At 47.3% G+C, this 22,697-nt stretch overlaps 1 protein-coding gene across 2 annotated transcripts in view; it reads left to right on the top strand.

Moving 5' to 3' along the window:
* Positions 1-22,697, top strand: part of PTPN1 (protein tyrosine phosphatase non-receptor type 1) — a 64,731-nt gene that overhangs the window by 33,133 nt on the left and 8,901 nt on the right. Inside the window, exons 2-5 of one of the 2 annotated variants that reach the window (XM_069548825.1) lie at positions 10,364-10,454; positions 13,836-13,936; positions 16,239-16,337; positions 22,256-22,393. In XM_069548825.1, the coding sequence (XP_069404926.1) occupies positions 10,364-10,454; positions 13,836-13,936; positions 16,239-16,337; positions 22,256-22,393 (429 nt within the window). The remainder of the gene's footprint in view (positions 1-10,363; positions 10,455-13,835; positions 13,937-16,238; positions 16,338-22,255; positions 22,394-22,697) is intronic. The other variant, XM_069548826.1, reaches the window with a different exon arrangement.

Raw genomic sequence — 22,697 nt, forward strand, 5'->3', positions numbered from 1 at the left:
TCTTTGCAAAGCCGGGCAGAAGAGCTTGGTCACCGCTTCCTCTCTTCCCCGAATTGTCATTTTACTTTTGTGGCTTCACTAAAGAACTGTCACTTCAGAATGCTTTTGAGCATTGGGCGCATCTTCCTTCATCATCTCTAACCCCGAAGTGGTGTGTAGAAAAGTACATTTAAAAAAAAAAAAAGAAAAGAAAAGTACATTTACATCTAGAAGGTATTTAGAAAACTCACTTGGTTGGTAACAGTAATACAAAAGCCTTTTCTTTGGTAATGATAAGAGAATCTTGTACTACTCCTGAAATGTTAAACAAATTCTTAACCAAAGCTGGTTTCATTTTGACATTCTGTTTCCCTCCCATTCACACTCCCAGATTAACAGAATACCATCAGTTTCATAAATATGGTTTTCAGTTATTTCAAAGTGGGCATATTGTGTGGGTTCCTAAGGTCTCCATAGGGAAATTTACCGTGGAGGGAGGAAGCTGGTGGTTGGCAGTCTGATTCCTTGTAAAGCAAGCTGTGAACCTTCCACTCTCAGATGTCTGCCAGCTACTTGTGTCCTTAGTCAGCTGTGCCACTGTCCTCGGCAGAGTGGCAGAACCCCAGGGCCTGAACACGTCAACTGTCCTATGGAAAGCAGAAGGTAAACAAAACAGAAGTGAAAGTGGATTCAGTTTTTTAGACTGTTCTCTTCCAGGAATGGCAAGAGAACATTTGTGGTTCTCAGCATTCAAAAAAAAAAACTTGTTCCAATATGCTTCATTGACATGAGTTACTGTAAGTCTGATTCATTTTCTGCCTGTTGATTTCTGCCCAAGGTGAAATTTATGACATTTAACAGAAAATGTAAGTGATGTTAAAAAGCAACAAAAACAAAAAACAGATACTTTAAGGATTGTAAAAATAAGGTTTAAAGTCAGTGACCCTTGAAAACACAGTTTTTCTTTGTTAACTATTTAACTGTGTAACCATAGAGTTATTAAAAATAAATGATAATGTTAACATTATATTAAGCATCCAAAGGATAATATAATTTACTTTGAAGATTCTTTTTTTACCCGTAATATTGTGCAGCTTTACTCTGACCCTAGCGTGCGGGCACTTTTATTTTGGAGGTGCGCTGGGGCCGCCCTGTCCTGTGTATCTCCTGCTTCTCCATGCTGTCTTCCTCTGTACTCACTTCCAAAGTGCCTGTCCTTTGTGTTCAATGCAGAGTTTATCTTCATTTGTTAAGGTCTGTTGTTATTTAAATGTCAGTGGTTGTCGATTTCATTTCAAGATTTCTCATTTATTCTTTCCTATCTGCTTATTGTGGCTTCATTTATTCCTTCCTAGATGTGTATGTAACATCTTTTTTATGCACAATTTCTTTATTTATCCCTGATCTCAAATACATTTATCTTTAAAGTGCCTGACAAGCCAACAGTAAATTTCATGTGAAATAGTTATTTTTCTGGTTGATTATTTTTCAGAACGAGTCTTCTATAGTGTGTGTGTTTTTCTTTTTTTAGTATTGTGCTTACAGATGATTTTGAGTGGGAGGTGTGTTGTTTTCGTTTTGTTTTTGAGCCTCTGTGCCTTTGTGTTTTTCTCTATGTTTAATTGACCCTCACTTTGCGTTCAGAGTGTAGTTCAGAGCTGAAACAGCCCCACCACCTCCACCTGTTGATTCCCCCGTTCCCCCTGCTGCCTTTGTGGAGGGTACTCCACACTTCCCATGCCTGCCCTCATCTTCTCATTTGTGGGGAATTTGTAAAGCAATTTGATTCTGCTTTTTTCCATGTCATTTTCCAAATGCACATAATTGTTCTGGTAGTGATTTGTGGCTCCATTATCTTTGAACCTCCCCCCTGACCAGTGGACAGGATGACCCAGCGTCTCCGCAGGCTCTGGCGAGGGTGATCGCTGCGGATCTGCTCATTTCTCCTTCCTCTCTCTCAGCCTACCACATTAGATTTTGAGGCTCTGGGTTTACTTTTCAGCATCTTTTTCTATTCATTGCATAACCATTTTAAACTTTAAACCAAAGCAAGCTTGCTACTCGTTAACTAAATTTTAAACTCTTTATTATCTAAGCAGTGTAGATTATCTTACAGTTTAGCAGTATTAACTATGACTTCTGGCATATTGATTATATAAATGGATAAATATAATCATTTACTAAGGTTTATTGGAAGGGCTGAAACTGAAGCTGCAATACTTTGGCCACCTGATATGAAGAGCTAACTCCCTGGGAAAGACCCTGATGCTGGGAAGGACTAAAGGCAAGAGGAGAAAGGGGTGGCAGAGGATGCGGTGGTTAGGTAGCATCATTGACTCACTGGACCTGAATTTGAGCAAACTCTGGGAGATAGTGAAGAACAGGGAAGCCTGGCCTGCTGCAGTCCATGGGGTGGCAGAGTCGGACGTGACTTAGTGATGACTTAGCAACTAAACCACCACAACAAAGATCTTTGCAGTAAGTTATATTGTTCCATTAACCAGTGTAGACAAAGAGCACAGCATTGCTTTCAGCTTGAAAGACGCTGAATCTGATTTTGAAAGTTGTGTGTTTCTCAGTATGCTTTACTATACAGTAATTTTATATTCTCATTTATAATGAGATTTAGGAGTAACAGTTTGTTCAACACAAATGTCACTTGGAAGATTTGGTTCCTAAAATTCTAGTCTAGCCATCCCTGCCCCCCTCCCCACTTCTATATATATCTTCCTATTCAGTGGTGACTACTTGCAAGAGTCCAGGAGATGTATGCCCTGTATGTTCACTTATTATTTTAAATTACTGCCTTTACTATACTTCTGTTTTTCCCTTTGATCTAGCTCTGTTTCTGAGAGGCAGTAGTTTCCTTAAAGTACTAGGCAGGAGCTAGAACGATCAGGCGACCATTTGTAAAAAGAGGGTGTGGGAGGTATAGACAATGTTGAAGATACTAAGGGAGTTGCAGTTCGCTGCAGTTCTAGCAAATACAAGGTACCGCTGGGGGTTTTTTCTTCCTTCAGACATTTAAAACACATGGCTATCTAAATCATCTAAAAATAACCATTTATGCTTTGAATTTGTGTTTTAGTAGCTCTTTAGTACTATCTTGTTGAGAGGCTGTGTGACTCAATTGCAAAGCAAAATAGTAAGAATAATAATTATTGTTATTATTGGAAAGCAGGAGTGGACCAGATGTTTGCTTAAACACACTCCCTTTAAAGAACATTTCTACTCCATAAGATGAAGCAGACTGGTATCGAGTTAAGGACTTTCAAACACCTTTAGAACCGTTCCTTAATTCAGTTATTAGAACTGGGTTGGATGCCCACTCTGGGCCCAGGCTGGTGCTAGGAGGGTTGAGAGTCTAGGACCTTCCCAGCAGACTCCCAGCTTTAGTGAGACACTGGCTCCACCTCATCACTCTTAGATAGTTTTAAGAGAAATGATGCATTTTACAGTGGAGCCAGAGACATTCACCCTGTTGTGGGACTGAAGAGAGAAGGATGTTCAAACCAAAATCGCTAAGTTTAACTTAACAAAGTGCTATAAACATTAGAATATTTCTGCAAGCCTGGCTTTTATACCTATGTGTTTTCAAAAATTAGAACTCTCACGTAAAACATTATCAGCTTTACCCCATGTTTGACTTTTGCCTAATTGGATTTGGGGGGTATTTAAATAATGGATAATGAGCTTTCCTGTAAATAGAGAAACTGCTTGACTCTGGGCCCTAATTCCTTCTCTTCCCAGAGCTTTTTGAGGAGCTCACTGGGTGCTCACTGGAAGGCCATCAGTCATCTTGTTAAGTGAGTGTGGAAGGATGGGGAGTCAGAACTAACTTCAGAAATTTTTCAAGTAATGATGATTTCTGCCCTACCTTGCCTCTTAAGATGGATTTTCAGTTCAGATGTTTTGTTTAAATTTTATCAGGCATCTTTAGGACTTCCCTGATAGCTCAGATGGTAAAGAATCTGCCTGCAATGCAGGAGACACCGGTTCGATTCCTGGGTCGGGAAGATCCCCTGGAGAAGGAATAGGCTACCCACTCCAGTATTCTGGCCTGGAGAATCCCATGGACTGTAGAGTCTATGGGGTTGCAAAGTCGGACACGACTGAGCGACTTTCACTTCACTTCAGGCATCTTTATCCCAGCTTTCTAGCCCAGCTCAGTCATAATTTTAAAAGAACTGTTGTTTCTTTTCTCTCTCCCATGAAAATGATTCACTGTAGAAATTTGGCAGATCATTTTGGGTGCCCAGCGCCTATAGAAAATGACGCGGTGTAATGCAAGCACTCACCGGTAAGCTGTGACTGGATGTGAGCCCGCCTTGGCCGCACACCATCAGATGTGCTCTCTAGGAGAGCATGCACCTTTGACGTCTGTTACACGTGATGCTTTCTGCTGTCACATTTCTGAAGAAACCTGTGCCAAGAATAGGAAGTAGACTCCAGAAAAGCCAGTGAAGCACCATCCGAGGGAAGGAGACGGGCAGCTGTCTGTCTGTTGGTGTAGGCCACTTCACTGTTACAGGTTCCCATTCAGTGTGATCTCATCCCTGCAAGGTGCACTTTGAATGGTGCTTGAAATGTTGAATGGGGGTTTTCAGGGGATGCTTCTGAGAATATGTTTCATGGCAAGTTTACTATTTCCTTCTTGGCGTGGCTCCTAAATTTACCCAACAGTCATCTTCTCATCATCAGCCTTAAGACCTTTATTCTATTTTATTTTCTCTGTGTGGATGTTTTGCATACTCCAGTGGATTCTTTAATCTTTGGTCAGAGCAGTAACAGATCTAGGGACGCCGTATGCTGCGATGGCAGTCCCCTTAAACTTGGCCGTTGGTCTGCTTTCCTTCAGCTGTTGGAAAGCCGGCTCGCCTTTGGTGCCCTTTGGAAGGCAGAAATCTTGTTTTGCTGTAGTTCTGTCACGTTTCGTGGTACAGTTGTTGATCTACTTTTTTCTAAACCACTATTGGTAGTTAACTTTTAATTTTATAGGTGCTTTTATCACTCCTCAATATTAATACTATAATCCTGGCATTTTATTTTACTGAGTGAAATGTAAACTCATGTTTAAAGCCTGCATGTATTTCTCATGTGCAGTTCTGAAATAGAGAAACACTTAAACTGGGTTTGTTTTATTATTTGTAAATTATACCTCAAAATTGATTAGACAACAGGGACCGATTGTATAGCACACGGAACTGCTTAACATTATGTGGCAGCCTGGATGGGAGGGGGGTTTTGGGGAGAATGGATACAAGTCTGTGTGTGGCTGCATCCCGTCTCTGTTCACCCAAAACTGTCACAACATTGTTAATCGGCTATACCCCAGTACAAAAGGAAAAGTATGACATTTGGGGAAAAAATAAATCAGGAAACAAAAAGAAACTGGTTAGAAAAACTGACTGAACTACATATTTAAGATCTGTGCATTTGACTGTTTGAGTCTGCCTTAATTCTAGACTCTTCTTTCAAAGCTATTGTGTGAATAGCTTCTATTTTCCCAATATTTTTATTAGCTGTTTCGGTGTGTTCTCTTCAACCAAAAAAGTACAGGTTACTAAATCCTTCAGCTGCATAAAATCAGTCGCACACTGTTGTTGTTTTGGCCCTTATTTCCTTAGAATGAATATTTTTCCAGTGGTTTATTCATATCAACTGTTTCTTCCATCTTCTTTCAGTCACACCAGCTGGACTGAGCAAGATTGTTTCATGTCATAAGGCAAATTTGTACCTATTGGTGAACACTTCCAAATAACAACTAGAGTAAGAAGTTTAAAAATGAGATTTTTTTTCCCCCTTCAAGTAATTTTTCTGTGCTGTGTAGCATTTCCCCAAAAGCTTAATCTCATCCATAAAAGATGTGATGAATACGTTTACTACTAGACTAATTTGTTTAATCTCAGGTGGGTTTATAATATATTATCTTACTTTTCAGTTGCTATCTATCTTGCTCATATGAGTCAAAAGCCTTGCCATTTTGTAGGTTTCTCTTTTAAATAGCAGAATAGCAGAATGTGGACTTTCTCTTTAAATCCAAGTTGAATGTACACATGGTTTAAGAAGTTAAATACTACCACCATGGTCTTATAATCCAGTTATTTGCTGTCCCACTGGGAATCTCCCCATTCCCAGTCTTTCTCTTTATGAATGACTTTTGAATTCTTTGAGCCTGCTTCGAGCTTGCATTTGTTTCCAGTTTTTAAGGGAAATGTTTGTCCTTTGATTTGTGAGTTTAGATCTTCAGGGAGATACAGGATGGCGCTTTCTTGCACAGCCGTCCCTTCTGCTGTCCCTCTTGCTTCCCCTCCCCCAGCATGTGGTGCTTGTCTGCCTGGCTTGTCTGCCTGGCTTGTCTGCCTGGCCCAGCTTCACAGGCAGTGCTGTGCTGCCCTGCTCTCCTTTCTGATAGGTTCTCTTGGAGTCAGTGGTTGCCTTTTCTTCATTTGCATAGTTTCCTTTCTGCCTGAGTCACCAGGGAAGCCCCTACCTGTTGTTAACTCTTCTCATACCTTCTGAGAACCTCTCACAACAATTTTCCACAAGCTCAGTTCAGTTCAGTTCAGTCCAGTCGCTCAGTCTGACTCTTTGCGACCCTTTGCGACCCCATGAATCGCAGCACTCCAGGCCTCCCTGTCCATCACCAACTCTCGGAGTTCACTCAGACTCACGGCCATCGAGTCAGGGATGCCATCCTGCCATCTCATCCTCTGTCGTCCCCTTCTCCTCCTGCCCCCAATCCCTCCCAGCATCAGAGTCTTTTCCAATGAGTCAACTCTTCACATGAGGTGGCCAAAGTACTGGAGTTTCAGCTTTAGCATCATTCCTTCCAAAGAAATCCCCGGGTTGATCTCCTTTAGAATGGACTGGTTGGATCTTCTTGCAGTCTAAGGGACTCTCAAGAGTCTTCTCCAACACCACAGTTCAAAAGCAATTCTTCGGTGTTCAGCCTTCTTTACAGTCCAACTCTCAAATCCGTACGTGACCACTGGAAAAACCATACCCTTGACTAGACGGACCTTTGTTGGCGAAGTAATGTCTCTACTTTTGAATATGCTGTCTAGGTTGGTCATAACTTTTCTTCCAGGGAGTAAGCGTCTTTTAATTTCATGGCTGCAGTCACCATCTGCAGTGATTTTGGAGCCCAAAAAAATAAAGTCTGCCACTATTTCCACTGTTTGCCCATCTATTTCCCATGAAGTGATGGGACCAGATGCCATGATCTTCGTTTTCTGAATGTTGAGCTCCGTTAGCACTATCCAGTAGAAATACAGTACCAGCCATGTATGTAATTCTGGGCATGGCAACCCACTCCAGTATTCTTGCCTGGAGAATCCCGTGGGCAGAGGAGCCTGGCGAGCTACAGTCCATGGGGGGTCGCAAAGAGTCAGACACGACTGAAATGACTTAGCATGCAGCAAGAGAGGTAAAAGGAAGCAGATGAGAGTAATAATATAGTTGGCTTAATCCAACATGTTCAAAATGTCGTTTCAACCAGTAGTCAATGTTTCAAGTATTTGAGATATTTTACCTTCTTTTCTTAGTACCAAGTTATCAAAACCCAGTGTGTGTTTCTTACACTTGCACAGCATCTCTTTTCAGACTCGCCACATCTCGGGTGGCTTACGGCTACTGTATAGACAGAGCAGGCTCAGGTGACTCCGCAGCTGCAGCCCTGGTCTTGGAGGAGGCATCCCTCCTGGGCACCTCCGTCCCTCTGTCTGGGTCGCTTGCTCTGAACACTGCCACACGGCACCCAGCTTTCCTTTGCTTCTCAGTTGGCGTCCCTGTTTTCTGGACTGCAGGTATTCTCGTTTCCCTCTGGTGGTCTTGCTCAGTCACGGAGGGTATAGTGGACAGAGGCAGGCTGTTGGCATGTCCATCACTTGAGTCACTCTGGTCCAGTCTGGCTGCTCGCCTCCTGGGGCTGGTGTGTAGCTATCATCCTGGGGCGTCCCCCGCCACAGCCTGCGTGGAAATTTCCTGTGCCTTTGCCCTTGTGGTGGATCGTTTTTTGTTCGTTTGTTTTTCCCCTGGGTAGCTTACATCTTTCTCTTCCTTGGCTTTTTCCTTCGCTCAGGTGGAAACTCCAGTGGATGCTGAGAAGGGGAGCAAAGGTGGTGGGGTCTCTGAGGCCCTGCAGATCTGAGCCGTGTCTCTCATTCCTTCTTGCCTGACGATCATTGGGGCTGTGTATAGAATTCTAGGTTGGACATCATTTTTCTTCAGAATTTTGCTCTGTTGCCATTCAGCTTTCAGTGTTCTTGCAAAATCTGAAGCCATTCAGATCCCCTTAGCTTTTGAAAGTGAACTATTTTTTCTTCCTGGAAACTTACAGAATCTTCTCTTTGTTGGCAAGATCCTCGACCTACACATTACTGTGCTCTAGTGTGGGTCTGTTTTTATCGTTTTGCTGAGCACTTGATGTCTCTGGTAGATTTCCTTGAACTATTTTTTAATGTTTTCTTTCCTTGTATTTTATTCTGCTTAATTTTCCATTATTTATTTAGGCTTTGCCTTCTGGAAAGGCAATTTCTTCTACCTTTATCTTCTGACTCTTCAGTTAAGCTGATCATTTCTGCCATCTTGTTTTCAAGTTCCAAGAGACATTTTTATCCAACATCCTGTTCTTAATCCATGAATGTATGGATCTTATTTTTCTGAGTATATTAATGATAAATATATTTTTAAGCTTTGGTTTCTCTGCACTCTATTTCCTCCAAGGGGTTTGTTTTTCCCGTTTTATTTTTCCTTTAGATCTCTTTCATACTAGAGGTGTTCCTTCCTCTGACATCTCTTAATCGGTGGTCTGTGCGTGATGAAGACGGGGGGCTTCTGGGGTCTACTGCAGGCTCCCAGCAGGTGCCCGAGGCTGGGCAGCACACGTCTGCCTTGAGGCCTCTGGGTGCAAGTGGGCTGTTATTTGCATACCCTTGTGATGGTACCTTTTGGTCTTTCTTCTTGTTTGCTCATATCACCTGAACAGTGCTCTGCCCCCTGATTCACATTTTCCAGAAAGTAAATCTCCAGATTTCAGCAGAGGTGTGAGGCAGCAGGCACCCAGCAGCAGGAAGGGGGAGATGCAGCTCCCCTCGCCCAGCCCCACCCCACCCTGCGGTGAGTCCCACCCCTCGTTCCAGAAGCAGGCTTCCTGCCCTCCTGGAGGGTTCTGTGGTGGAAACCAGGCGGCTTGTGACTGAGCCTCCTCCCACCTGCCAGCTGCTCATCAGTCTGATTGCCAGCTTCCAAAGCTGTGCTGCTGTTGTCTGCTCTCCTGTTCTCTCACTGCAGCCTTGTCCTTTTTTTTCAAAGTTCTGGTAAAACATACATAACATAAATTCACCATCATAGCCATTTTTAGGTGAACAGTTCAGTGGCACTGAGTGTACACACACTGTTGTGCGCGCTTGTCTTTTCATAGTACTAGTGAAAGTCCTAGTGAGATGTAGACACAGAGGAAAAGGTCTCCAAACGGAGTCATAGTGCTGTTGATGTAGGAGAGCAAAATGCGGTGTGTGTGGTCTGTCTAGCGGGACACACGCTGCAGCCTTCTGTCAAGTCTGTATATTGTCACCCTACTTATTTAACTTGCTTGCACTTTCTGACGGTTTGATTTAATGGGATTTGTTTACCATCCTCTAGGAAAGCATCTGGGGCTTCCCAGGTAGTGCTGCTGGTAAAGAATCCACCTGCCAATGCAGGAGACTCGAGATGCAGGGTTGATCCCTGGGTCGGAAAGATCCACTGAAGTAGGAAATGGCAACCCACTCCAGTATTTTTGCCTGGAAAATTCCATGGACAGAGGAGCCTGGCGGGCTACAGTTCACGGGGCTGCAAAGAGCTGGACATGATTGACTGCGTGTGTGTGTGCGCGTGCACACACACACATTCGGGGAAGTGTTTGGATAGTTGCTTGGCAGAAGAGGGCCTTTTATCTGCTCTTGATAAACTGTAGCTTTACAAGAGGTTGCAGATGGAATTCCCAGGCCTGACACAGAAGGCGCTCCAAGATCTGATCTCTACCTACCTGTGTACTCCAGCCCTGTCGTTCCTCCACCAGCCCACTCAGCCCCGGGCCTCTGCTGTGCTGGGTGCTCTGAGTACTGCGCCCCGTTCCCGTCGCCCTCTTCCATTCGTTTCAGCTCCTAGCCCCACACCGCCTCCTCCCACCCACAGCACGCGGATATGCTTCTGTCTCCCCCCCATGGCCTTGGAGGTGCCTCTGAATTAACACCTTGCCTTTCCCGCCCTCCCCGGCCCCCTTTGCTGTTTGTTTCTGTGCCACGTCTTCCTCAGTGCTTGGCACATGGCCCACACACAGTCAGCTGGGTTCCTGGTGCCAGAGATTTCAAGAGAGAACTCTTTATCTCTTATTTTGTAGGATATCCGACATGAAGCCAGTGACTTCCCATGCAGAGTGGCCAAGCTTCCTAAGAACAAAAACCGAAACAGGTACAGAGACGTCAGTCCCTGTAAGTATTCACACCACAGCCACCTGCTCCCATCCAGCCGGCTCCTCCGAGGCTGCGGGCCTCTCAGACTCCTTTAGCCCTGGGGTTTGGTAATAAATCAGTAGCAGTCAAGGTTTGTGACTTGATTGTTTCCTATGATGAAGGTATTAGAGGCTTATAGTAATGGTTCATTTTTCCACCCATGGAGGAGGGATAAGGTTTCAGTTTCTAGAAAATTCAGCGAAGTTCAAAGCGCTTTTCTTAGCTTTGACTATTTTAATGATGAATCATTTTCCTACCAGCTGAGTGTGTGTAATGGCAGGCGTAATATAACCCCTTCTGGGTGACTTGGTACTGTTGGGCCTGAAGCATTGTACTGGCTGGTAGTGATGCCCTGCACTGGCACAGGTGGGGGTGAGTGAGGCACTCACCCACCGCCTCAGCTAGAGACACAGTCGGCTCTGCTCGCTGACCTCACCTCCCCCCAGGTCACCCCCTCCACCATCACTGTTTTTCTGGCTCTTTGCTGCCCTTAGCTCTCAGTGTGCCTGCTGCTGGCAGCCTCCTCTGCCTTCTGAGTAATTGGCTTTCAGTCCGTTGATCCCTCGAAAGTGAATAACTGTGTTAGAATCTGTGTAAAGTGAGAAAAACTAGAGAGGAGGGAAGGACTGGAACTTCACCGCCTCCTCTAGGTCACAGAGAGCCTTGGGACTCACCTCCACGTGGCGTCGCCCAGCAGTGAGGGCCGTGGCTGCAGCAGCTCCACAGCAGTGCCCTCTGCCGGGGACGTGACGATGCCACCAGGCCCCCGAGCAGGCCGGTCCCACCGAAGCCCGCTGCAGGGGCGGCTCCTGGTGCCCTCCACAGGAGAGTGGCAGTGCCTCCTGCCAGATGGTGCGGTGCCCCAGGCTGTAGGCTGGGGAGTGAATTAGACCTGGGCTGGCGCTAAGCAGTCTACTTCCGACAGCTGCCGCGGAGCTCTGCCCCTCTGAGCTGCATGGCCTCAGGCGGGTTGCCCTCTCCTCTGATCTTCAGTCAGACCAGAGTCACAGGGATCTCAGGACTGGACACAGACGGAAGTCAGGACACATCAGTGCTTAGCCCCAAGTCTCACTCTCAGTGTCGGCTGTGGCTGAGACGGCCAGGAGCTGAAGTGCCCGCTGGGCACGTCCGCCACGCGGCTGGGTCAGGTGACACAGGATTTTGCCCCAGTGCCTGATTCTCTTGATTTAGCACTTCCAGGCTATGGCTTCACATAGATGTCATTTAAGAATAATACTGATGGCCTCTTCTCAGGGAATTCTGCCATGAGGCCCTGGCCAGCTGCCCTGCACTGGAGTCACCACCGCAGTTCATACCGCACGCTCGTGCCCACCAAGCCCTTGGTCTAGAGCCTTTGCTGTACTCGCTCTGAATTAGCAACAATATTATCTTTCATATTTCTTTTCTGTGTTTTCGATCAGTATTCATCTAAGTTTGTAAACCAGCTTTACAGAGAAAAAAAACAGCATTTGAAATATTCTTCCAGGGATACAATTCCCAAACTTTTTCAGTTCAGTTCAGTCGCTCAGTCGTGTCCGACTCTTTGCGACCCCATGAATTGCAGCACACCAGGCCTCCCCGTCCATCACCAACTCCCGGAGTTCACTCACACTTGCGTCCATCGAGTCCGTGATACCAGCCAGCCATCTCATCCTCTGTCGTCCCCTTCTCCTCCTGCCCCCAGTCCCTCCCAGCATCAGGGTCTTTTCGAATGAGTCAACTCTTCACATGAGGTGGCCAAAGTACTGGAGTTTCAGCTTTAGCATCAGTCCTTCCAAAGAAATCCCAGGGCTGATCTCCTTCAGAATGGACTGGTTAGATCTCCTTGGACTCCTTGAGAGTCCAAGGGACTCTCAAGAGTCTTCTCCAACACCACAGTTCAAAAGCATCAATTCTTCGGCGCTCAGCTTTCTTCACAGTCTGACTCTCACATCCATACGTGACCACTGGAAAAACCATAGCCTTGACTAGACCAACCTTTGTTGGCAAAATAATGTCTCTGCTTTTCAATATGCTATCTAGGTTGGTTTTAACCAGTCTTAACTCCTTGCATTTTTCTCCCCTACCTCCACTCTTCACTAGAGAAGGTAATTTGCTTTTAAAGTTATGAAGGAAATGGGAAGAATGTTTCAAGGTAGAAGGTGATCCTGGTATCTTCCGTTTGGCAGGTGAAACACTCAGCACTCAGAAGATAAGTTTCTGCCCGAGGTCACCACCCAGTGCTGTGAGGCCGCTTATGTCCATGGCCCATTTCAGTATCACCTGAGTATTTCAGTGTGTACTAACCCTCTGTGATGAGAAAAATTATTCCAAACAATGGCTAATCTACTAAAACATCTCTTTGGAACGCTTTCAAGTAGAAAGCCGCTAACTGCTTATCCGCATTAAGTTTTCCTTTCTCTCTGGGCAAGGGGAGAACTGTTTATGGGCCGTCAGCTGAGTTTACTGTCCCTTGTTTGTACCAGAAATAAAAACACCCACCTGCTCTTGTTAATGGGCCTGGCAAGATAAGGAAAGTTGCCTTCAGGAAAATAGGGCTTTTGTGACAATGTGGTAAAGAGGAGAAGAAGCGGCTGTGCTTTTTTAGTAACCTGGGGTAGACCTTTCAAATGCAAGTGTATTTCTAAAAACTATTCTGAAAGTTACTTTTAATATATTTTTAGTGTTGTGTTTTGGATTCAGAGTCTATGTTTTCCTGTTAAACTCTCTTTTAAGTGTCTTTGATTGTGACATTTATGTTATACTTGAGCTTTTTTAAAGACAACCTTGTATCAAGGAATTCAAGGTATGAATTTTCACACTGTTGTATACTTCAGCCATTTAATCTTGGAAGCATTAGGCACAGGTGAGCCTGAGACGCGATCGTAAATGAACAGCTTGGTTCATTGTACCAACTTGAACTCTGGGGACTGGGTGGAATATTGGTGGATTTTGTTCCCTTTTAAAGATCAAAGCCATTGCATTTTTTACTCATTAAAGTATGTTTTAGGCCTCAGAGAACAGATTCCTTGACATCCCCCCCCCCCCCCCCCGTCTTCTGAGGTGTGAGGACAGTAATAAATATTATAAGACGATAAAGCCTAAAAACAGATTTCCCAAACAAGAATTAATCTGTGTTTTAGTGTAATTTGTTTCTGTTGCTATTTTGTATCAAGTTTCAGATACTTTCAAAAACCTTCTGAAAGTACTTGTTGTTCCCATTATTGGAGACACTAATTTAATCTCAGAACAGTTTGGACTCAGCCAGTGTGAACACCCTGAGCACCTCACTCGCCTTCTCTGCTTTCCCCATAGGGCGCATCGCCTGTGTAAGCACTTAAGTCCCCCTGGATTAACCTTGCATTCTGGTTTGCCTTTCAGTTGATCACAGTCGGATTAAACTGCATCAAGAAGATAACGACTATATCAATGCTAGTTTGATAAAAATGGAAGAAGCCCAAAGGAGTTACATTCTCACCCAGGTAAACAGAGTCTGACTTTTTCTCTAGTGGGTTTTGCCTCTCTCGATGTCAGCCAAAGAGTTTGACAGTGCCGTTATCCACGCCTCACATAAAGTCTTTCACATCTTTTAGAAGACCAGGTTTCTAACCCAAAAAAGCAACATGGGAGGGAAAAGTCTTCCTTCAGAGATTCAGTCTAGTCATGACATGAATCTTTTCTGGGAAGTATGTCATTGCTGGATTTGTAGACAACAGCAGTAGAGTGCCAGGGTTGTCTAGTTTGTTGACAGAGGCAGTAGCTAGAGAAGACAGTACCTGTGTTGAGTCCCTAAGTATTTGCCTCAGGGCATCAGAGCTGGTTATGGACACGTAAGAGGGTTAGTAATAGACCAGAAATCTTTATCCAGATGGCCTTTCAGAATTCCTCTGCGTGGTCCTCATTCTTTGGGGGTGGAGGGCTATGTTAGGTTATGTGGAGAAGCATGCAGAATGACTTGAAACTCCCCTTGGTTTTTGGCATCTTTATGGAAAAAGAAATCACAACAGTGGTTTCATAATTGGCCTTTTGTGAAACACTGGTATATGACCCAAAGACCACCGGAGTCTGGGGAAGAGGGTGAAGGGATCTCTCTTAACCGATTTTCTCAAGTCATCATCTCTTACTGGTACATTGATATACACAGTCTAAATCAATCTCTCTCTCTCTCTCTCCCTCTCTCTCTCTCTCTCTCTCTCTCTCTCTCTCTCAATCCTCATTTCCTCTTTTCTCTTTCCATGTCAGTTTCTCAGTCTTATATTAGGTTGGGTCCTAGGGTGACTGTGAACATCACAACCCTGTCTAATATTTGGAGGCTAAAATTACAGTGAAGCTAGGCAGCACAGTGACCAGAGTCTGCTTTGGAGCCTTTTCTTGGGGGCCCTTCTTGACTGTCCTTTTGTTCTATCCGGGTTCCTCTCCACACATGACCAGAGTCGGCCCGACACCCCCCCCAGGCATTGTACGGAACATCAGTCCCCAGGCCCTCAGCCGTGGTCCTCCCAGCCCTCTGGGGTTGGGGTGAGGGGCAGGGAGACCTTGGTGGCAAGCTGGTGGGAAGAGGTTGTGGCAAAGTGGCTTCTTGGGAACTTCTGTTTTAGAAGTGGTCAAGTTTCTTACTTCCTGATTTCAGCCGTTCAACTTGGTCTGGGGTCAGCAAGCCCAAAGCAAAGATAGGGTATATAAAGTCAAACGGGAATTAGGAAATCACCGTGAAAACTTTTACCCCGCTGTCCTCTCCACCCCAGCACCCTCGCAGTTGCTTGGCACATCTGAAGTTCCGTCTGTCCGTCAGATCGCACCCCAGATGTATCCAGCTGCTTGCTGACATGGTCTCCCTCTGCCCTGAGATTCACGTAAGGGGTTCAAGCAGCCTGGCCCCAAAGTTGCACCGCTGGACAGTGGGACTGAAATCATTTCCATGCCACAAAACCAAGAACACTGTGCCCATTTTTTCAGTGTCGTTCATTAAGCAAATAATGCAAGGCTCTCGCCTCACTTTTTAAACCTGTGGAGAGTAATGTCACAGATACTGGCCTTCACGCCCACCTTCAAGTATTGGCTGTTTGGTGTGTGTCCTTTCAGATCTTCCATGACTTTAGTCCCTCAGACCCGTTCTGGACTGGAGTGATGTTTGGGGCCAGTGGCACCATGGCCCTTGCCCACCCCCGGCTGTCTGTGTGCCCTCATCTCTTAGGTCCCGTGCTCCAAGGGTGAGGGGAGTCTGTGGTCGGATTGGCCAATAATAGTAGTAATAATGATAGCTTACACTTTGTAGGGTATTTACTGTGTTCCGGGTCCTGCAGAAAGGTGTAGTCAGTCTGTGACCATCTTCCCAGCCCTGTGAACATGTGCTCTGACGATTAGAGGCTGGGCGGAGGAGCTGCGGGAAGGGAGGCAGGTGGCTTGTCCGAGGGGTGTGCGGGTGGGGCCCTTCCCCTCCACCGCTCATCTGCAGCCAGCAGTGTTGTTCGCTGTCCCAGCCGCCCTGACGCAGAGATCTCTGGTGCCCTTGCTCCAGCCTGCCCAAACCAGAAAGCAGAATCAGTGTTTTCTCTCCTCTGTCATTCAGCTCTGAACCAGCTCTGAGATACGGAAGTGATTTTTCGCTACATGGTAGAAAATAGAACTGTGGTTACTGACCGCTAGGCAGGGAGAGGCAGGTCCTGGCCTCAGCCACGGCTTCCACGCTACCTGAGGGCGCTGTTGTCCACTCAGCACCGACAGCGAGCTCGCACCAGGACGGGTTTGTATGTAAGATGCACACATTGTGAATTGTGTTTGCAGGGCCCTTTACCCAACACCTGCGGTCACTTCTGGGAGATGGTGTGGGAGCAGAAGAGCAGGGGCGTCGTCATGCTCAACAGAGTGATGGAGAAAGGATCGGTGAGTTGGAGCTGCCCACGCTTCACGCCACTGTCCGTGCGGGTGCCAGTCCATTAGGGCGACGTTTGTCTGTTCATTTCCTCAGGTTGCTTTAGATTTCTGTTAGAAAAATCCAAAGAAGCAGTATGTAATTACATGCTTATTGTAACCAAGTCAGATAAACAGGTGAGTTTAAAGGAGAGAAAGGTTGAGCGGCCCTTGCCCTGGTCTCCACCCTACCCTGTCGGCTGGCCTGCCCAGCACCTGGAGCGTGAGCCCCGCTTCCCTCTCCCCTGTGCTTCTGGGGCTGTTCTGCTGGCTTCGTGCAGCGGTGCGAGCAGAGCTTCACTTTGGAAAGCAAGTTCCTGCTGTGCCTTGACCGTGCCTGCCCTCTCTGGTAAAGTGCCCCTTTGCACAGCCCAGCGGTGGGAGCGACTGGACGCAGAGCGGGCCCTGTCAGGTCCGCAGGCGCTGGGCCCCTGGTGTCTCCCTGGCTGCTCCTCTCACAGGGACAGTGTCTGCTTGCGCTTCCCTTCCGGAGTGTGGGCCTCGCTTCCGAGGGCTTTGCAACGTGGACCTGTTTGTTAGGCCGCCGCCTGCCTCTCCTGTCTCTTCTGCCCCTACATCCAGAGCGATCTTTCTAAACCAGGTCTCCCCCACCTCTTGCCAGCTGAAACCTTTCTGGGGCTTGTGCGCCTCCCAGGACATATGCTGGACCGGGTACAGCTGGGCCCTCGGTGGCCTGGGCCCCGCTCTCTCCCTTTATCACCCTTCATCAGCCAGAGCAGACTTACTTTATTAAAAAAGAATTTTTTTTTTTTTAAGTCTCTCGCCCCTTCTCTGGACTAATGACCTAAATCGCACTCGCCCCCTCCAGGTGCACGTGGCTACCCTCAGGCCCGCGTGGCTGTGCTGACCTCCCCTCACGTCTGAGGGCACAGTAGGTGTCACGTCCTCCTCCCGGGCTCCTGCCCTCTCCCCAATGCCCACTGCCAGCCGCTCGAGGCTCCGCAGCCTCCGACATGGAGGCCCCAGGGGAAGAGAGCCAAGGAGCATGGAGGCCAACGGGAAGGGGGGGCTGGGCCGGCGCTGGCACCGTGCTCGGGCTCAGCAGGGACGCCGCTGTCCCGGCTTCCAGAAGGACGTGAATGCTCCAGAGAAGCCCACCTCCAGAGAAAGGACCATCGTGGCCCTCGGGAAAAGTACAAGTGTGAAGCAATAATGTGTCAAAGGAAACTTGAGCAGTGAAAACCTGAAGGGGTAACGCACCCGCCGCACAGACTCATCCCTCTCTCCGACAGCAAACGGCCCTCTTACGACAGTTAATGTTTAAAATCGCCTCTTTGCCTCTGCCTCCTTTTCTCAGAAGAGAGGATTCATTTGCTCTACAGAAACAGATAAAGCACTTACCTGAATATTCAACTGCTACAACAGTGCGTTTTGTCTGAGAAAAAAAAGTCTTAGTGAAAGTGGTTTTTTAATTTTCTCTGCAGTGGCTTGATGAGTAAAACACACATTTGCAAACGTGAAGTAAGCCCTTATCCACCACCTTTCTTGTCAGCAACTTTGAATAAAGAAACAAAACATCAGGTTCCTGCCACACAGGTGCTCCGCAAGGGAAAGTGAACCGTGGTGGCCGGCGCGGGCGCTGAGCACAGGGGAGCACCGGGCTCTCCCAGCCCCAGTGTTGCTGCCTCTCCGGCCGGGTCGCTCTCTGCCAGGGCCGGGGAGGCCTGGCCTGTGCCTTGGGGTATCATGGTCTCCACCCACCAGCTGCTGGGAGCGCCCTGCCGGCAGCCGAAGCCTTTAAAGGCTTTAAAGGCGTCCCCAGACGCTGTCCGGTGTCCCTGGGGAGGCAGACTTGCCTGCAGTTGTGACTCACTCTGTCGTGGTATGGAGGGTTGAGAATTTTAAATCAAGACTGACTGACTCAAAACTCATCAGAGAAGGTAGCATTTGCCTTTTGTTTGTCACTGAAAGTCCAGGTGAATCCTCCTCACTGTTTGCACATGGTTTGCTCCAGCTGCTGTGGTCAGAGGACACCAGGAAGGGCATCCAGGTGCTCAAGTGGCGTGCTCCGCAGCAGGCCCTGCCCTCGGTGGTCTCCCACCCGAAGCTGCGCATGAACAGGCCACAGACCCACTGTGATGTCCTTTCCCCTTGGACTGCTGTGCTGGCCGTTTAAAACTGTATAGTTCTTATATGTAGTTTACTGTGGTAATGTGGCCTCGTCCCTGTCTTCCTCTCTAGCTCTTCTTTTTACCTAGGTCACTTGGGCATGCAAATTGACATGGAAAGCAGTGTGTGGTTTATGGTTCTTAAACCTTCCTTGGGATAAACATTTTAAATTCTGCATCAACATTCTCAGTTATCACCCCCATCAGAGCTGACCAGGGGAAATTATAAGAAATTGCAGTGTCTTGTTTGCTCAACTAATCTAATTATAATTTCTCCACTACAGCCTGTGGTTAAAAACCAGCTGGCAGAGCGTCTCCATGTAATGCATATTTGTTTTCTGGTTTCTGTCACCAAATAGTGTCCAGTGGTCCCCCTCATATGTTTTGGCAGAACTACCCGTTACCCTTTGGGGACCCGATACACTTCCTGGAAGACAGTTGTGCAAAAAATGATTGTGTGTGTTAGACCAAGTTCGTCCAAGTGGCTAAAGTTCTCATTCATTCCATGTAGAAATTGCATTTAGACATGATAAGCTGGTGTGCATATGTGTGCAGGGGCCAGGAATGCAAGTTGTCTAGGCAGGGGGAGTAAGCCAGGCCATGTTCACCCAGAAGCGTCACCCAGATCTCTCTCCTGAAGTCCCTACTAGAGATGCTGTTTGATTTCAAGGGCTTTCTGCCTCAGGACCCTGAGTTGTATATCACGGGTGCTTTAGGCTTAGTCTGTCTGTCTCACATTCCACTTTTAGTTCTCCGTGTTCATCCCTCTTTCAGCCAGATCACCCATCAGTGGGTCACCTCAGATGCCTTCTGTGGATTTTTCTCAGCATGCCCTAGCTGTTTGAGAAGAACCCAAGAACTCTCACACCGCCCTCCTGCTGGTGACAGCGCCTCTAACAGGTGCCAGCACTGGCCTGGCCGCCTCGAGACATGCCCCCAGCTTAGCTCAGTGAAGGGCTGCTTTCCAACAAAATAATCTCCTCTTCCGGTCACTGTGGATCCACTTAATAGGATCACAGGAGTAGTGGTCTTGTGCTGCTTCTCTTCTGTTCTGTTTTATTTTATGTGTTTACAGCAAAAAACTTCTACAGGAAATGACAGAGAGCAGACTGTGGCATGTTGCTGGAGATGCCTAAGAGTTCTTTGAAGAACTCCTATTTTTAAATAAGTATTGGTTGATTGACACTCAGAGTGTGCCAAAATTCCTCAGCGATAAAGTTTCAGAGTCTTGGTCTTTATCCAGATAAAAGAGATTTGTGAGGCTTTATATTCACTTTTGAAAGTGAGTGCTTGCTGTGTGGAGATGAGATTTAAAACACTTGCCTCTCCTGCCCATGAGACATGAAAGCATTGGACTTTTCTCTGAGAGCAACTGGCCGTTCTGCGTTTCTGCTTCTTGGCTTCACTCTCTGTCTGCTTACTGCCTTGGGTGCCCACTCCAGCACTCGTGGCTCTGGGCCTACCAAGGTGGTTTCTTTGTTTCTGGTGTCTCAAGGCATTACACAGATCTGATTATTCGAAGTGTAGGAATAAATGCCTCCTTTAAACATCCTCTAAGTAGTCATGTATGGATGTGAAGAAGGCTGAGCGCCGAAGAATTGATGCTTTTGAACTGTGGTGTTGGAGAAGACTCTTGAGAGTCCCTTGAGACTGCAAGGAGGTCCAACCAGTCCATTCTGAAGGAGATCAGCCCTGGGATTTCTTTGGAAAGAATGATGCTGGAGCTGAAACTCCAGTACTTTGGCCACCTCATGAGAAGAGTTGACTCATTGGAAAAGACTGATGCTGGGAGGGATTGGGGGCAGGAGGAGAAGGGGACGACAGAGGATGAGATGGCTGGATGGCATCACTGACTCAATGGACGTGACTCTGAGTGAACTCCGGGAGTTGGTGATGGACAGGGAGGCCTGGCGTGCTGCGATTCATGGGGTCGCAGAGTCGGACATGACTGAGCGACTGAACTGAACTGAAAAAGTCTTGCTCTCACCTGCCTCGCCCACTGTGGCTGAGCATGCAGTCATGATTGTGCGATGCCATCAATGGTTCTGTGTCCTGAGTGGCAGGATCACTTTGATGCTGATAGTTGGGCTCTGTTCCAGGGGTTCATTTTGGCAGCTGGGCTTCCCAGGTGGCACTAGTTATAAAGAACCCGCCTGCCAGTGTAGGAGACTTATGAGGCGCAAGTTTGATCCCTGGGTCGGGAAGATCCCTGGAGGGGAGGGCATGGCAGCCCACTCCAGTATTCTTGCCTGGAGAACCCCATGGACAGAGGAGCCTGGAGGGCTACGGTCCATAGGGTGTCAAAGAGTCAGACATGACTGAAGCTACTTAGCATGCACGCATGCACATCGGTGCAGGGAGATGACATGGGTGAAACCATCCAAAACGTCCATGTCTAGGCTCTTTAGAAAACCTTACTGGCCTTCTGTTTGGGGACCACAAAGTTGGATGCTTTGGTGGCTTCACAATGTGGTGTTTCTTAATTTGTTTCCCCCCCTTTTTTCTGTGGCTTTGGTTTTCATTAAAGCAGGATCAGTGGGCATTTGTTGTTCTGTCTTCAGCCTCTTCAAGAGCCTCCTTTCTCCTGAGTCAGTGCGTGTTGAATTCTAAGTGTCTTGAACTTGTGCTGTTTCCCAAAGAGCTGTTGACACGCACTGATACTTCATTTGATGGAAGTCACACTGCCTCCGAGGGCCCCTGTCTGGGGATGGCCGTTCTTCTGGCTTATGGACCCGGCAGCTTCTCCCTGTCTACCTGCCGGTTTTGTCCAGAATAGTCATCAGCAGCCAGAAATGTCTCGTGTAGAAACTTGGCTCACACAAAGCGTTGCCGCTGAATTTGACCCGAATTTTCTTTCTTGACCTCTAAATGAAACCAAGTCTTTGGGAGCTTGCTTGCTTTAAGGAAAATGTTAATGAGCTACATTTAAATCAAGACTATCACATAGTTCCTGGGATTTTTAATTGAACATCAAAAGGACTTTTCTGAACTGAACCAGACCAGAATAAAAGGGTGGGATGGGGCAGGAGGTGATCCCCAGCCTTGGAGGACCCCTCTCAAGCCTTCTAGATCCTGGTTTCCATTTGACTAAAGCCTTCAAGGGGCTCCCTGGTGGCTCAGCAGTAAGGAATCCGCCTGCAGTGCAGGAGCCTCAGGAGGTGTGGGTTCCATCCCTGGTCAGGAAGATCCCCTGGAGGAGGGCATGGCAGCCCACTCCAGTATCCTTGCCTGGAGAATTCCTTGAACAAAGAAGCCTGGTGGGCTACAGTCATGGGGTCGCCAAAATGTGCGGACACCACGGAAGCAAATTAGCACGCACAACCCCTCCAGGTTTTCACAGTCTAGTCTTGTTATCGTCCCCAAGGTAAGGAGTCGGCATTGTGCCGAGGGCACCAGTCAGGTTCTTGATAATCTTTGAAATGGCTACATGAAGTCATTCCTGGGAGACTGAACCTCGTGTGCAGGCTGGCTCCTCTTGTGGGTGACAGGAAGAGGGTGCGACTCAGGGAGCCTGTCTCTGTGCGGGTAACCGGGGCGGCTGGGCTCAGAGTGCACGTCCTGTCTGCCCGCTTCTCCCTGGCCTAGGTCTTCACACGCCCCTCCCCATCTCCCCAGGAGGCGGGCAGGTTACACTGATGTCAGCATCCAAGGTCAGAAAACCCTTGGTTTGGAGGTTATCATAAAGCTCTTGGACAGTATTCCACACCTCCATAGGAAGACAGTCCATTGCTCACAATAACTAGGCGCTATTTTCTGTCCTAGTTAAAATGTGCACAGTACTGGCCACAGAAAGAAGAGAGAGAAATGGTCTTTGAAGACACAAATTTGAAATTGACATTGATCTCGGAAGACATTAAGTCCTATTACACAGTACGACAGCTGGAATTGGAAAACCTCATGGTGAGTACAACCCACACCTGAGTGCTTGGGGCAGGCCCGTTGGTGATGTCTCCTTGAGGTGGCACCAGTGGTTTTCTGAGCTCGGAACAAGATGTGGGTTTCACACCGTGGTGAGCAGCGCCTGCCTGCTTACCTGCCAGGTGACCAGCAGTGTCTGGGGAGCAAAGTCTTAGTACCTCTCTTTCCACAGAACTCTCTCAGCCCCAGCTAACACCAGTTCTTAGGGGGAAGGGTAGGGTCTTACCTCAGACCAGCTGCAGGGGGTCTAACGTGATAGCCTGGGAGTTAACACCAGCGGGGCACG

Source organism: Ovis canadensis, chromosome 13, assembly GCF_042477335.2.
Source record: "Ovis canadensis isolate MfBH-ARS-UI-01 breed Bighorn chromosome 13, ARS-UI_OviCan_v2, whole genome shotgun sequence".
In the NCBI taxonomy this organism is placed as follows: domain Eukaryota; kingdom Metazoa; phylum Chordata; class Mammalia; order Artiodactyla; family Bovidae; genus Ovis; species Ovis canadensis.